The sequence below is a fragment of the Arachis duranensis genome, chromosome 6 (assembly GCF_000817695.3).
Source record: "Arachis duranensis cultivar V14167 chromosome 6, aradu.V14167.gnm2.J7QH, whole genome shotgun sequence".
Lineage (NCBI taxonomy): Eukaryota > Viridiplantae > Streptophyta > Magnoliopsida > Fabales > Fabaceae > Arachis > Arachis duranensis.
In genome coordinates this window covers 9890130-9905350 of record NC_029777.3, presented here as the reverse complement: position 1 = coordinate 9905350, position 15221 = coordinate 9890130, and the positions used below count along the sequence as shown (strand labels likewise).

Below are 15221 nucleotides of genomic sequence, written 5' to 3'. Positions count from 1 at the left end.
CTGTGGTAGTTCCATATCTAATGTATGAGACGGACCAGATTGTTAAAGTAATGAGAGAAATAGCATTCAGATGCGCGCATAAAGTTTATAGAGATGTGATTATGTTAAGAAATAATATATGTATAGCCCAAGTGGGAGATTGTTAGGAAATTATTTGATTTCCTAACTTATTTGTGGGTAATACATATATTAATTATAATCACAAATTATGCTATTTCAAATTAAATGACTTATATAATGATGGTCTCATTTATTATTTTAAATGCTAATTGAATAAGTCATTGTTACTTTTGATTTGGAATTAAATGAGAATAAAATCAGATATTATCTTTTGTTCCGATCCAAATTCTTCCATTAATTTCTAACTCTTATGAGTAAAAATACGCTTTCGCATTATGTTATATTTTTTATGATGATTCAATATGGATAATTTGGGTTAATAAAATTAATTTATTCCGACAGTTTTTACATTGCTTATCATAATAATTAATTGTATTAAAAAAAGTCAATTATGTTTGTCATAAAAAAAAGTGACATACAAACATCTTTTTGCTAAACTTTATACTAATTTAATTAGACTTTGTTAAAAGATATTTATATATATATAGTATCACTCTTTTACTCATAAAATCTTTAGAAATGATATCTTTTAAGTGATTTGAAATTTGTAATAATTAAAAAATTTAGAAGAATAATTTGATTCAGTAAAAAAATTAGAGGATCAATTTGGAAAACGGTTGAAAAATCTAACTCGAATTTGTATTTAGTTAAAATTTTATCAAATTATCTTAAAAAAAAATTGACATTGTCAGTTGGTTATCCCTTGACAAATTTCTTGGGCAAATTCCACCAACATCCGTACGAATCTAGAGGCGAGAATAAAAGGGGCATACGGTGATACTGTTTTGAAATTCGAAGAGAACCAATAACTACGTGAATTGACAATACTACCCCTGGCCCACTCCCCCAGGAACAAATGATTAAACAATAATAGCTTTGGGAAAAAGAAAAAAAGAATTGAAATTTTAAGAACAAGTGCTATCCTACTGCTGCAGCCATCAACGATCGACAACACCAACCTCCGCCGTAAGAAAAAGCAACACCCCATACATACATAACATAACATACCTCTCTTTTTCCCTAATTCAGGTCAAAACCCTAATCCCCTTTCAGCTCCTTCGTTCAATTCATCCTTGCTTAGATTCTTCGAATTTTTTTTAAAAATACTTGGTTTTAGCTTTTTGTATTTTGGTTCTATTCTGATCATAGGGTTCGTGATCCCGGAATTGGATTCTCGTGTATCTTTGTTCGCTTTGTTTGATCCCACCTATTCCACTAAAGCTTCAATCTTTTATTATTTTTCTTCTTGATTGGTTTGCGTGTTTGTTTCGTTGGAGTAGTAGGGGCCTTTGAATTTGTTACCCTTTGTATTTCGTGTTTGATTTTTGTTCGTTTTTTTTTTTCTAATGAATATGGGTTCTCAATTCTGATAGTATGGCTTACCTTGTGTGTTTCGCTGTGTGGGGGTGGTGGTGAGGTTTTGAGACTTTTTCTCCCTTTATTCCCATTACACCCCCTCTGTTTTCGTGCTTGGTTTTGGTTTTTCTATGCATTGAAATTTGAACCTTGTTTTTTACGTGATTGTTCTTTCTGCAGGTAGTTGTGAAAAAGGTGTATTTTGGGAACTCCCCATATGTCAAGCGGATCCGTGAGACGGGTCTCCCGTCAAGATATTCAGCTTGTAAGTTGGGAAAATTATCCTTTTAAAATAAAATTCTGGGGATGAGATGAATGATTCTTGAAGGGGCTTTACTTCCATTAATGCTTGTTTGGCTAGGACAAAATCTGCTTTCGTGATCATAAGATATTTTATTACAAACTAGCTTAACATGATTTCTTGTTACAATTATGAAAAACTAATAGGATATTATTTTCATTATGTTAATTTAGAGTAATAGCATATTATAAGGGGATTGGTTATCTGTGGCTTTATGTAATTTGAGATTTCTATTGAATGAGATCTTAATATTTTAGATTTGGATTAACTAATTATCCTGTTGAATAGTAAGTTTTGCTTAGAATTAACATGTGGTTTGGACCTCTCTTCCAATCTGCTCCCGTTTCTCTCTTCCAAATCTTTCACTATTCCCTTCAATGTTAAGTTCAAATTATAAATTCGAGGTATTTTACTACTCATGATTTGGGGTCTATTTACCTCATTGCAGGTTCAAAATCTAATTGAACGATGCTTACAACTATATATGAGCCAGAAAGAAGTAGTGGACACACTACTAAAGCAAGCCAAAATAGAGCCTGGTTTCACAGAATTGGGTAAGGAAAGCTTTGTTCTATGCTATGATTTTTGTTTTGCTTGTATCATACTCCACGTAACTCTGCAGCATACTTTCTTATGTCTTATAGAAGTATTTAACATGATTAGCGTCTCATGAATATTTCATCATAGATGTTTCTGTTCTTTTTGAGTTATGATTGTCAAACTTGGGTGTTGTTAGCTTCTTCTGTTCTGATTAAGGTCTTAGTTTCAGTATCCTTTTACATGTGGAAATACTAACCATAGAATTGCAGTTTAGCTTGGGAAGGGAAGGAAGTCTGTTTAGTTTGTTTCCTCCCCTACCATATATTTTGATAATTTTTCCATTTCTCTTGTAAAAGAACAGTGGTTTTGACCATCAGTTGCCGTTGATTTTGCTTTATATATTGTGAATTGGGCATTGGAATAAAAAGGCCAACATCGCCTTCGAAGTTTCATCTTATTTTATTTCACATTTCTTTCAGTTTGGCAAAAGCTTGAAGAAGAGAACCAAGAGTTTTTCCAGGCCTATTATTTAAGGTTGATGTTGAAGCAGCAAATCATGCAGTTCAACAGGTTGTTGGAGCAACAGGTGGAATTAATGCATATTTCCCCAACTGTTGTTGCATCTCTACCTACCTCAAATGGGACACATATCCCCACAGTGGCATCACTACCTGTGTCTAATGGGTCACATGTCACCGCTGTTTCATCACTATCCACCTCTAATGGTTCACATATCCCTGCAAGTAAGTATATATTTTCATAACATTCTTACCGTCCCTCTAGGGTTTAAGATTTTTCTCTAGTCTTATAGATGCCACACTAGTCAATAGTATATTCCTTCAGCATTTTCCCTAACACATAATGTCTTGGTTGTTTAAGGCATGAGAAATATGGGGGCGAATTGTCTCAGTTATGTAAAATTAGGTGGTGAATTGGTGATGGAGTGGACCTATGATCATACACAGCCTTTCATGTCCCAGATTCTAGATCCTCCTCACACCTTACAGCCTTAAATCCACCATGCATGCACAAGTTTCCAACAGTGTCCTCCCAATACAATACAGGGAATGGATGTTAATGGTTGATTGTGTTTTTAATTACTAGGTGTAACAAGAGAAATGATAGACAATAGCTTGATGGCATCAAATATGTATAATAGAATTAGGTTCTTCATGCAACCTCAACTAAGTCAACCTTCACATAAAAGTATATTCTGTTTTGGTATAAACTTTATTGGGGGGCAATATTTTAGATACGAAAATGAGGAAGCTCTGTTCATAGAAGGAAAAAAATTATCGATTATTTTATAGTGGAAATGAGTTTCCTGGAACACAAAAGAGACTAATAAAGTACTTTGAGTTGTGTGTGTACTTTATACTTTTAAGAGAATTATCTGATTCTTTTATAGTTGAAAGTGAATATCCACAGATCTTGCCTGTATACATTTAAAATTCAGTGTGTACTATTAGCCGTGTAGCAAGGAACATTCGAGAGTAACTGAGGGGTTAAATTGATGGGAGTGATGCTACTTGCTTTATTGTTCGAAGATTTTGTTTTCTTTTTCTTTTTAAATGTTTGCAACCTTTTTTTTAATTGGTAACAAATGCAATTTCATTTTACAGTGCCTCAGAATCCCACTTGTTACGCTGCGGAGCGAGCCCAAGCAGGTTTGAAGCTGGAAAATATGCAACATCCAGTTGATTCTGGTTTATCTAATGTTTTTAATAATGGTGGATCAACACTCCATCCAAGTATGCATGCTGCAGTTAATATGTCTGCCCCTGGCAATAGGATAAATGGTCCTCCAAGCATGATTTCTGCTCAATCCTCTAACATGGGGTCGATACAAGGAATTAATGGAGGGATGATCAAATCCGAACCTGGATATTCAGGTTGTTCTGCTTACATGTTTGGCACTGAGGGAAGTGTCCTGGATGCACGCCCGACTATTGGTGATGCTTCGGTTACATCATTCCCCAATGTCGAATCCAACTCACAACCTCTAAATGAGGCAGTCCTGGATCCAGAAACTTCTTCATATGGATTTTTAGGGCTGATTCCTAGAAATTTTAGCCTTTCAGACCTGACTGCACATTTTTCTCAGAGTTCTGGTATGTACTCTTGTGTTTGTGTGGGTTATGCATGTTTACTATTTCCATATTCATCATCAACAATGTATAATACGAGATGTTCATCGTTAAAATGGAAGTCAATTTGTTTAAGTTTTAACCGGGTTTTTAGTCTATTATCTGCAAGTTTTATACCCCACAAATCTTAAATTGGATTAATCATTGGAGCTGATAGTTACATTCTTATTTGTCAGATATACTGGAGAGCTACCCTAGGTCACCCTTCCTTGCTGCTGATAATGAGAACTTCCTTGAAAGAGGAGAACAAGGTAAGAAACAACTCCCCTTCGTCTACAATCTATTGCTTTATGGTTCAATGCTGACACCACTCTTTTGTTGATGGCTTGATGCTGAAGTAGACAATAACAGGCTGGATTCCATATCAGAAGGCTTGAGTTATGAAGTTGAAGATTTTGGAAGTGAATAATAGACAACACAATACTTTGAGATGTTCACTTCCCTTTAAAGGGATCAAGTTATGTCATGAAGTGAAACTGAATCAAGATGTGCTATTTAAGTTACCATTTTGGCCATACAACTCATAATTGTTTATGTTGCCTGCAGGTTGAACAGACTCCATAGATTAATGTTTATTGTACATAAAAGATTTAGAGGTTTTGAAATTTTAACTCCTTGGTGTGAACAGGACAGATGCATCGGTGTGTAGAAAGTTTAACTTTGCCTCATTTTATAGTGATGAAAATTGAAATATGGAATGCTTGCATGGAAAGGAAAGCATGGTGCAAATAAATAATGAATCTTATTCTCTCGATATTTCCCCTCCTTTGTGGCTTGCATACAGTGGTTTTCTTGTAAATTGTATTGATATTAAGTAGAATTGTGGGGTATTTTATATTTCAGTTTCTTTTATTTATTTATTTATGTGTTTTGGTGTTTTTGCTGCGTTAAATTGTTTGTAAGGAATGACAATTTACAATCATCAAAGCCTTTTTTAGGCTAATTTCTTAAACGGAATGGAAAAGTAAGTGGTTTTGTTGTCCAGACCCGTTCGAATTTTAAATTTATTTTTTAATTTGTGCATAGGACAACCGACAAATGAAGTGTTAGCACTATCCAATTAGAAGCAAATAACAAAAGCACTACCCAATTAGAAGCAAATAACAAAACTAAATGATAATACATGCAACGCTTTTTCATTTTACACAATTCAGAAAGTGGATTGAATGTTCCACAATCAAAGACAATTGTATACTCACATTCAACAACTTATTATGAGTATTATGACAAAAAAAATATTGGTAAATAAATCGTGTTAGACCAATGTAGACTGTTTTTGTTTTTTGAAAGTAACTTATGAAAATTGTTTTTTAAACAACAACTTTTTAAAAGCTGCACTTGCGTACTATAATTATGTTTGGTAAAACAGCTTTTAAAAAATTAAAAAAATTATAATAAACATATTTATAACAAAGAATAATCTTTTTTTAAATGTTAGAGACCAATAATTTAAATATTTATTTGATTTACTCTATATTAATATCAATAGGGTTATCATTAGTCAATAATAAAACTTATATGTAATCCAATGTTAGTACTGATACATCCATTACCCATCTATATATATTGACTCACTTTCACAAATCTCAAAAAATGGTCACATATCTCAAGTAAAATTATATATCTATATTTACATATGTATATATATGTTGTTATTATAATTTTGACTAATGTTCATGAAGTGGGTGTACAAAAATTTTATGATTGGTTTCTATAAATCAGGTCTCCTTCTTCACGTTTTAAAGAACAAAGAAAAACAAACATCTACTAAAAAATACAAAAATTTCGCACAAAAAATAATATAAATAGATAGAAGTTCATACCTAATACGTAATAGAGATGTATGTGTTGAAATTATGAAGATTAGGTTGAAAAATAAAAAATATATGAAGATTGTTTTAGAATTTGTGAAGGTTAGATCGAGAAATTAGAAATATACGAGTATTTCAATGGCAATATAATGACGGAAAATATGTGTGGAAAAATAAATAAAACCTGGTGTTAATAATTAATAATGGTAATTTTGAATATTTATTATATTAGATTTTTTTTAATTTTGACAAGTACAAGCCAACTTTGAAAAACTCCCTCTTAAGTACTTTCAAAAGCACCTCTAACTTTTAAAAGCAGCACAAACACTAGAACTTTTTAATTTACCAAATCCAAAATGAGGTACTTGTGCTTTTAGAAAGCACAAACACCTCTTCAAAAAATTTTACCAAACCCAGTCGTAATCTAATTTATAAACTGGTTTTCTACGCTAAATTGATCATTGTTGATGAATGATGACTATATGCAATATGAACTTCCCGGTAAAATGATAAACTCAAATACAGAAATACATCTCTGCTAAAATGAATTCGTCATTGCAGTATACATATGAACATTCTGGTTTTCAGCTTCCTTTAAAAAAAATAAACAAAGAAATCATACTTGGATATGTAAATGGATCCTATTACTTTGCATTGTCTACATTTCAACACATAATACTTCTATGTAAGAGGATAATGCTTCCATTAAAGCACTCGCCTAGTGATTGATAGCTTGATATAATTATTGAACTTAAAAGGTGACCTTAGAACAAGAATTACCGAGCTTTGAATCTGGCATAAAGATAATAGTAAAATATTACGAAAACAATCCGCTATAGTCTTGTAGTTTGAGGTTAATTCATGAATGAATATAAATCTAAGAATAGGGACATTCATATCATAATCAATGGGACAAAAACAAACCAGAACAAGAAGAAATGAACATCACTACAATGTAAAGGCAGACATAATCCAAGAGATTAGTTTTATCATCCACAATGTGTGAACTACTTTGTTAGAGAGATCAACATAAGTTCTAAAAAGTAACTCATTAGTTTAAATTTTTTTAAGACTTTGTATTTGCTACAATTTCATTTCTCACATGGATAACAGAAAAAGCAAATGTGTATCAACTACATCATAACGATAGTCAGCAAACAATTGCTATGGCCATATGGTAATTACAAAAAGTACAAATGTGACATTGACATTGACATAGACTTGTGTTGTAGTGTAGGCATGAAGTGAATCAGAATCCAGGTGTTAACAATGTACATACCACCAAGATCCACATATAATGAAGAAGCAGCATCCTTTTAAATTTCATTTTACTCACTGTGTTTATTCCTTTTACATGACGAGTCATCCTACAATGAATCATTTTTCTGATAGCTTTATGTTCTTACTGCAGCAGACACACCAAAACATTCACTTCATGATCTAATTCGTCAATAATTTGTAGTAACACTGTCCCAATTAGTGGTAAAGAGTGTTTGTAAAACTCATGTTTATAGATTAAGTCCTTTCATCTATCCCCCTCTCCCCTCAATACACACATACAAAGAAAGGACAAGAAAAGGAAAAAAAAAAAAGCCATAACATAGAGAAAATTAAGGTTCTCCCTTCTTTGACCAACGAATCATCCCATAACATATGCACAATGCTGTCACAAATTGCTCATAAGCAAAACCCTGCCATAAAGTGAACGGAGCTTAGTAAATCAGCACCCTAACAGTAATTATGGGATGATTGGATAAACCTAACCTTCCAATTTGATTGGCAGCATAGATCTATGTATTAGCTAATAATATAAACGACTGAGAACTAATTCCCTATGTTCGAATTTCCCCCAATAATCCCTTAATTTGCTTCTTGATAGCAAGCAATAATCCCTAACAAGTTCCTCAATTTGAGGAAACCCAATAAACAAAAACAACTCTAGTTTCAAGGGCAGCTGTAAATTACAAAACTTGATGCACACCCAATGCTCAACAGCAGAGAAAAAACAAAAGGGTGTTGATGACAACGTTTACCTTAAAAATGCTTTCTAGAAAGACTGCAACTTGGATCAACCGACATGGAAGGGACCAATATCACCAGAGCGAAGAGATGAAGCAACCTCATCAGCAACAGTCAAACACGAAGAAATCCAGCCGCTTAGAGCTATCCACACCATCTTCGCAATCCACATGGCCACTTCCACTGCCATGGCCATGGTTCTTCGAAGTTCTCTCTTTGCTATGGCTTCTCTTCAAGGAAGGGGTTCTGGAAGATAACCCATTCAACAGGAGAATTTCCGAGAAGGATAAAGGGGTCTGATTGAAAGAAGTGTCTTCTGATTCTTCTGGGTTTGGTGCGTGGATTTTCAACTCTTTTTATCCATTATTATTACTTCAACTACCCTATTAACAACGAAAAATAAAAAATAAATAAAAAAATAAAAAGAAAGAAAGATGGTTGTTTTATAATTTTATTATTAAAATAATACTGAAAAATTCATAGATTTAAAAGCGGGACAATGATGGCTAAAAAAACAACTTTTTTAAAAGTGATAAATTATTTTTATATTTGAATAATAATTTATGTGTTTAATCTGAATTTTTATAGAAATATTTATATAAGTGTTCAAAAAGTGTATTTATATCACATATATTTATAAAATTTGAATAAAATATTGAATAAAATTATATTTATAAAAAATTATATCAAAAATATTGAATAAAATTTGATAATAATTTTAAAATGTTATGTATATAAATTGTCTAAAAACTAAATTTATCAAATTATAATTTTTTAATACAGTAGACGAAATTATAATTTTTCTATATCTATAGAAATTTATCGTGAATGTAGTAATTTTCAATTGAAACGTAATTTGTTCTGGATGTAGCAGTTTATGTGGAATTTTGTGGCAAAAATCACTACAAGACTAGAGGTTTTTGAAGAAATTTTGCTAATTAGAAACTGGGAGTGGGTATAGCAGTTTCGGAAGGAATACTGTTTTGCATAAATCGTGGCATATAGTAGCGGTTTATGCATAGAGATATTGTCTATATAGATAAATAACTTAAAAAATATAATTTTTTTATATAAAAAAATAGATATTTAAATAATAATGATAATAAATATCCTCCAATATAATTCTAATTTACAATAATTTTAATAATAATGTCAAAAATATTATTGTATAGTTAGTGTTTGGTGTTTTATTGTATATGATATGGTGGATGAAAATAAAAAATAAATATAAAATATATATCATGTATGTTTTGTTGTTATTTTTTATTTTTTCTACTCCTACCAGAACTCTTTTATTCTTTTTTCGGGTCTAGAATTTGTTGTATTATTGTTAGACAAAAAATTATTTATCACTTAAAAAAAATAATTGTTTTAAGTAAATAAACATAAGATAATATCTTTATCTTTATAGTAATACAAATGGGGAGCTCATTTGCTGACGTGGCGCTCATACATTAAGTCTGGGAGTTTATTTACTTACGTGTCGTCACTAAAAATTTTTAGATTTATATTTATAAATTATAAATTATTATTTGTTCAGGTTGTTATTTTCAAATTTTAAGTTTGGGTTGTTTTACTTAGGTTGCTATTTTTAAATTTTAAATTGTTTTATTTGTTTGGGTTATTTTACTCAAGTTTTATTTTTTAAATTTCAAATTATTTTATTTAAGTTGTTATTTTTTAAATTTTATTTAGATTTTATTTAGATTGTTTTTTTTATATTTTAACATTATTTTTTAAAAATCTGTTAATTCTTTTTAGCATAATTTTTTAAAATTTTGTTGATTTTTTTTAAATTACAGCTACATAAATTCTTTTAAAGAAATTTAGAGTTTTAAAAAAATTTACGTTAATTATTCTTCGGTTGTTACATACTAATATTACAATAAATAAATATTTACGTTAGTTTAGAATTTTTAAATTATTATTTATTTAAGTTGTTATTTCTAAATTTTAAATTTGGGTTGTTTTACTTAGTTTCTTATTTTTTAAATTTTAAATTAAAGTCAACCAAATTTTAAAAAGTTTAGTTATGATGCAACTATAAAAGGATAAGTTATGAAAGATGTAAAGCACCACAATTTAAAGTACATCAATCCCTTTCTTTACATATATCTAAAATCTCCCTACTTATTCCAATGGCTGATATTCACAAAATTGCTGACATCAATCCTACAATCGACAATTTGTGTGTACGTATACGAGTGATATGATTATGGACACTATCAAGTTACGAAAATTCTCCATTGCCATACTCAATTGAAATGGTTTGACTCAATGAAGACGCGAGTTTTCTACTAATATCCTTTTATCCATGACTCCAAGGTTATTTATTTAAATTAAAGTCTATGTACATTGGATTAGATATTAAATAAGTCTATATTTAACTTTTTCTTATGTTATTTTCTTTTTTAAGCAAGTATCGAATAAAGTTTGGCGTCATTGATGATTCTGACTGTACATGTTATGTAGTCTTTGACAAGGAGGCAAAACAAGTTTTGGAAGAGAGCTGTGTAGAGATACTTGATCCACTCCTATTGGTAAGATCTAACCAATATTTATTTCTAAAAGCATTAGTGAAGATATTTTTATTGGTACTTTTTATATTATTTAACGTGGTTTTTTTGTACAGAATTTGTTATCTATCAGATACACCTACACTTTTACTCAACCTAATTGATAAAATCTTTCTCTTCATCGTTGAAGTTCAAATATCTGATATTTCATATTTTTCACCTTCTTATAAAGTTAAGAAGATGACTAATAATGTGGATCTCATAAATAAATTCGAAGAGGCTCACCTATTCAAATTGTAAGTATATATAAGTGTACTTCTATTAAAAATTAATTTATTTTTTACTTTCTTGGTCATTAGTAGTATCTAATTTATAAATAATAATTAATTATAATTTTAGGATGTTAACTACACCGATGGTTTGTTTTCAATTTCAAAGACATCCATAATCATTGAAGGAGAGAAAGTAGAAGGTACTAAGGTATTTGTTCAAAAAATAATTTTTTTTGTTTGTTCTCTAAAAATTAGATCTTAATTTTATTCAAAAAATATTAGTGAGATAAAATCAAATGTTAGAAAGAAGTCTTTAATTTAACGTGGTTTTTTGTACAGAATTTGTTGCTTGAATTCTCCAATGAAGTTGCGGCCAATGATGAATATGAATTGTTGGAAAGTGCTATTACACCAACTAAGTGACTATCCTCGGAGTCGGAAGATTCGAAGGTGGAAGGAGATACCTCAACTTGCAAGAAGATCAAGATTGAGAAAGAAACTTGAGAATTTGGATGCACATGTTTTGGAATCTCTTTTAGAGTCTATCTAATAAATTTCTATATTTCTAATGGACAACGGACGTTTGATTAGAAAATTTTATTTAAAAATTTAAAATTTATACTAGCTAATTAGAAAATTCTATTTTAAAAATTTTAAATTTAAATTTCTAATACTAATTTCTAATTAAGTAAGTTTTTAACCATTTCAATTTTTAAATTTAAATTTTTTTACTTGCCACATTTATAAATTTTTATTATTATCTTTGTAGATTGTTTCTCCACAGTAGAAATACTTTCATCTTTTTCTCTCCTTTTAAGTATTGTTTCTAAATTTACGTAATTTATAAGGTTATTAATTTTTAGATTGTATTTAATTTTATTTATTTTTATCGATAAATAATAGAATTGATATTATTTATGACGAAACTAATAAAAATTATTTTTAAATTAATAAATTCCTATATTCTTAATGAATAACAAACGTTTAATTAAAAAAAGTTTATTTAAAAATTTTAAATTTACACTAGCTAATTAAAAAATTCTATTTAAAAATTTGAAATTTAAAACTCTAATACTAATTTCTAATTAAGTGGCTTCTTAACCGTTTTGATTTTTAAATTTAAAATTTTTTATTTGTCACATTTATAATTTTTTCTATTTACTTCATTTACATTGTTATTTTTTAGATTATAACAATAGAGGTACTTTTATCTTTTTCTCTCTTTTTTCTTATAAGTTGTTCATTTTCAATCTCTTTAACTATAAGTTAAATTTATTGATCATGAGATTAAACTTATAATTATTTGAAAAAAGATACTTTTGTAAAAATATATATATTATTTTCTGTAAAATATGTTTTCGTAACTAAATAAATGAGAATAAAAAAGAAATTAAAGCAGCCATTAAAAATAAAATTTGTGCGATTTTACATAGACATAAGAAGATACTAATTTTATATTCTATTTGGTAGGTTAGACATGAGAAAAAATTGTAAAAAAATTAGTGTCTCAAGTTAAAAATTAGTGTTTCAGCATCTTAGAGAAACACAAAATACATGTTTTTAATGAGTGTTTGTGTATGACTATGTCTTTTATCATTTTTGTCTCAGTAAACAAACACCATACATGTACTCTTGTATACTCCTGTGTCTATGTTTTGATGGACATGTATACCAAAAACAGACGATGTCATATGTGTATTACTTTATTTTTTTTAATAATATAAAAAATTTGATAATAAAAATATATTATGTATAATGTATATATAATTTTAATTGGTTAAAAAATTTATTTATTTGATATTTTTAGGTATATATTGAAAGATGCAAGAAGTCCAAAGAGAAGTAAGATTATATTGAAGAGAAAATTGATATTAAAAGACAGAGAAAATACAAAGCAAAGCACAATTCAAGGTAGATTTCATATAAAAAAATAAATTAATTATTTTATCATTTTTGTTTTTAGGTTAGAATAATATATTTTTTTATTTGGTATTTTTAAGTATGTCAGTTCTATATATTTAGTTTTTATTGGGTATACAAAATAACTAACATGTCATGAGTATTTTGGCGGAATAAAAGCTCATAAAATACCATATTTTCTATATATTATTTAGCTATATATTATTTAGCTATTGACAAGTAATAAATTATTAATTTACATTGTCTTCGTAATACGTTACTAAATTTGTTTATGAAAAAATTACAGGAAATTCGAGTGATAGTTCCAATAGTGTGCATTTTCAATCGGTGTTGTGGAACATTACAAATAGCATTAATACAGATTTATTTTTGGATGATTTTTTTTTTTGAAACTTGCTCATGGAAATGTACATGCACTTTATGTATTTTGATTTTTCTACTATTTATTCAATTATAAACTTTAACAGAAAATATGTTCAAAACTAATATCTCGAGTTATCTTATTAGGTAATAACCCAATACCACATTAATCAAGGTCTCCAACTACTAATCTACATTCTGTAAATAAAAAAGGATGTTCTAATATTAGTGATATTAGTAATTCAGGTATCATACATGAAGCATATGATAGTCCATGTCATCAGACAAGTCAACAACATCAAATAATATCTACCAGTTACTATGTTAATATGTTTTTATTACTTAAAGACCAAACATTTAACTTTTTAATTGGTCTATTAAAAACAATCATTGGTATATGCTAAATAATTATTATAGATTCATTGGAGTACACAAATCGAATTAGATTGCAAAGGGATGTAAGACTGAATAGGAAGACTATGCTACTTCAAAAGAGACATGGTAAGATAAGCATGATAGATTGTAATTATCACAAAGCTAAAATTTTACTTCTTTTATCTTTAATACTACCTTCATAATATATATTCATAATTCAGCTGATTCAAACATTTAACATATATTCATTTTTTTTTTTTTATAATATAAAATACTTGATGTATTATCTCTAATGATTACAGTAGCAAGTGCATTTAATTCAAATTTAGATACTAAAGAATTAAAAGAAGTGTGCATAGCTGAAAAAAAAAAGACACCTGACACAAAGAGAAATATTTTTGAAGGAATTGACTACAAATCTTTCAAAAAATTTTCAAGAAGTTGAGGATATTACTGAAAATACGACTATTTTAGATGATTCTGTGCAAATTTAATACCCATCCATATTCGATGTTGCTGAGAATACAGGTAATTTAAGAAGTAGCAATATCAGCACTTTATTATTTACTATTGTTATGCTTTTTATAAACAAAAAATTATCGTTTAGTGTTCAACATTTAAAATTCAAACTAAAATATGGTTATATATTATAATTTTTGTATTTGAACATTGATTTATTGTAAAACTTAAATCTTGAGGTTGGCACAATGAAATTGTATTATATGATCTCATCTTTTTAATCCATAAATTGCATTCTTCGGTAATCTTTTATAAATATTATTTTTATACTTAACATGGTGAAAGAAAGGTATATTTTTATATAAATTATTTGTTGCAGATATAACTAAAACAATTTATTATCTTGGTGATTATTAGATGTGATAGATATTGGTGACCCAGAATTTTTTGTCGGCATTGTGATGCCATGATGTGGTATGAGGAGAGATCAGAGAAGTCCAAAACAGGATCCAATTTTGAGTTCTCAATATGTTGTATGCGAGGGAAGGTACAACTGTCGTTTTGAAGCACTTGATCGGACGCTCAGGAATCTTATGTCAGTTACCGATCAACATAAGACACATCAACCATTTGGTGGTAAGATTGTTGTTCTAGGAGGTGATTTCAGACAGATACTTCCGGTGATTCCGAAAGAAAGTAGACACGATATATTAGCATCCGCTATTAACTCATCCCATCTGTGGTCATTTTGCAAGGTTCTGAAACTGCATACGAATATGAGGCTTCTAATGTCTTCTTCGGATCAAGATGAAGGTGAAATGAAGATATTTGCTAATTGGATACTTGATGTTGGAAATAGAAATATTGGCTCTGTTGTTGGTGATGAATTAGAAGTTGAAATTCTAGATGATCTATTGATTACAACTACTGATGATCCACTCTCTCATTTGGTAGACTTTGCATATCCAAATTTGTTGCAAAACATGTCAGATTACAGGTATTTTCAGAGTAGAGCAATTTCTTTC

At 29.2% G+C, this 15221-nt stretch overlaps 3 protein-coding genes across 7 annotated transcripts in view; 2 read left to right on the top strand and 1 right to left on the bottom strand.

Moving 5' to 3' along the window:
- The first annotated feature begins 952 nt into the window (after positions 1-952).
- Positions 953-5216, top strand: LOC107492674 (uncharacterized). 4 transcript variants are annotated; one of them, XM_016113722.3, is made up of 7 exons: positions 953-1149; positions 1657-1741; positions 2226-2331; positions 2797-3060; positions 3940-4428; positions 4641-4715; positions 4803-5216. In XM_016113722.3, exons 2-7 carry the CDS (start codon positions 1694-1696, stop codon positions 4871-4873), a joined length of 1053 nt encoding a protein of 350 aa, XP_015969208.1. In that variant the 5' UTR covers positions 953-1149; positions 1657-1693; the 3' UTR covers positions 4874-5216. The 4 variants fall into 4 exon arrangements, with proteins under 4 accessions (XP_015969208.1, XP_015969211.1, XP_015969210.1 ...); XM_016113725.3 differs by having other exon boundaries at positions 956-1149; positions 4806-5216; XM_016113724.3 differs by having other exon boundaries at positions 963-1086.
- Positions 5217-6858: 1642 nt separating this feature from the next.
- LOC107492677 (uncharacterized) lies at positions 6859-8655 on the bottom strand. Of its 2 annotated transcripts, none has more exons than XM_021126494.2 (2): positions 8309-8655; positions 6859-7067 (listed from the first exon to the last, which is right to left on the bottom strand). In XM_021126494.2, exon 1 carries the CDS (start codon positions 8488-8490, stop codon positions 8344-8346), a length of 147 nt encoding a protein of 48 aa, XP_020982153.1. In that variant the 5' UTR covers positions 8491-8655; the 3' UTR covers positions 6859-7067; positions 8309-8343. The 2 variants fall into 2 exon arrangements, with proteins under 2 accessions (XP_020982153.1, XP_052118681.1); XM_052262721.1 differs by lacking the exon at positions 6859-7067 and adding an exon at positions 7306-7966 and having other exon boundaries at positions 8309-8650.
- Positions 8656-14672: 6017 nt separating this feature from the next.
- LOC107492569 (uncharacterized) overlaps positions 14673-15221 on the top strand; it is a 1163-nt gene continuing 614 nt past the window's right edge. Inside the window, exon 1 of the mRNA XM_016113609.1 lies at positions 14673-15204. Within this exon, the coding sequence (XP_015969095.1) occupies positions 14673-15204 (532 nt within the window). The remainder of the gene's footprint in view (positions 15205-15221) is intronic.

What these genes read in the sequence shown, in the direction of transcription:
- LOC107492674 (XM_016113722.3), top strand. Translation starts at nt 1,694, where the DNA reads ATGTCAAGCGGATCCGTGAGACGGGTCTCCCGTCAAGATATTCAGCTT. An exon ending in GCCTGGTTTCACAGAATTGG is followed by an intron (nt 2,332 to 2,796) that starts GTAAGGAAAGCT and finishes CATTTCTTTCAG; the next exon opens with TTTGGCAAAAGCTTGAAGAA. An exon ending in ACATTTTTCTCAGAGTTCTG is followed by an intron (nt 4,429 to 4,640) that starts GTATGTACTCTT and finishes CTTATTTGTCAG; the next exon opens with ATATACTGGAGAGCTACCCT.
- LOC107492677 (XM_021126494.2), bottom strand. Translation starts at nt 8,490, where the DNA reads ATGGCCATGGCAGTGGAAGTGGCCATGTGGATTGCGAAGATGGTGTGG.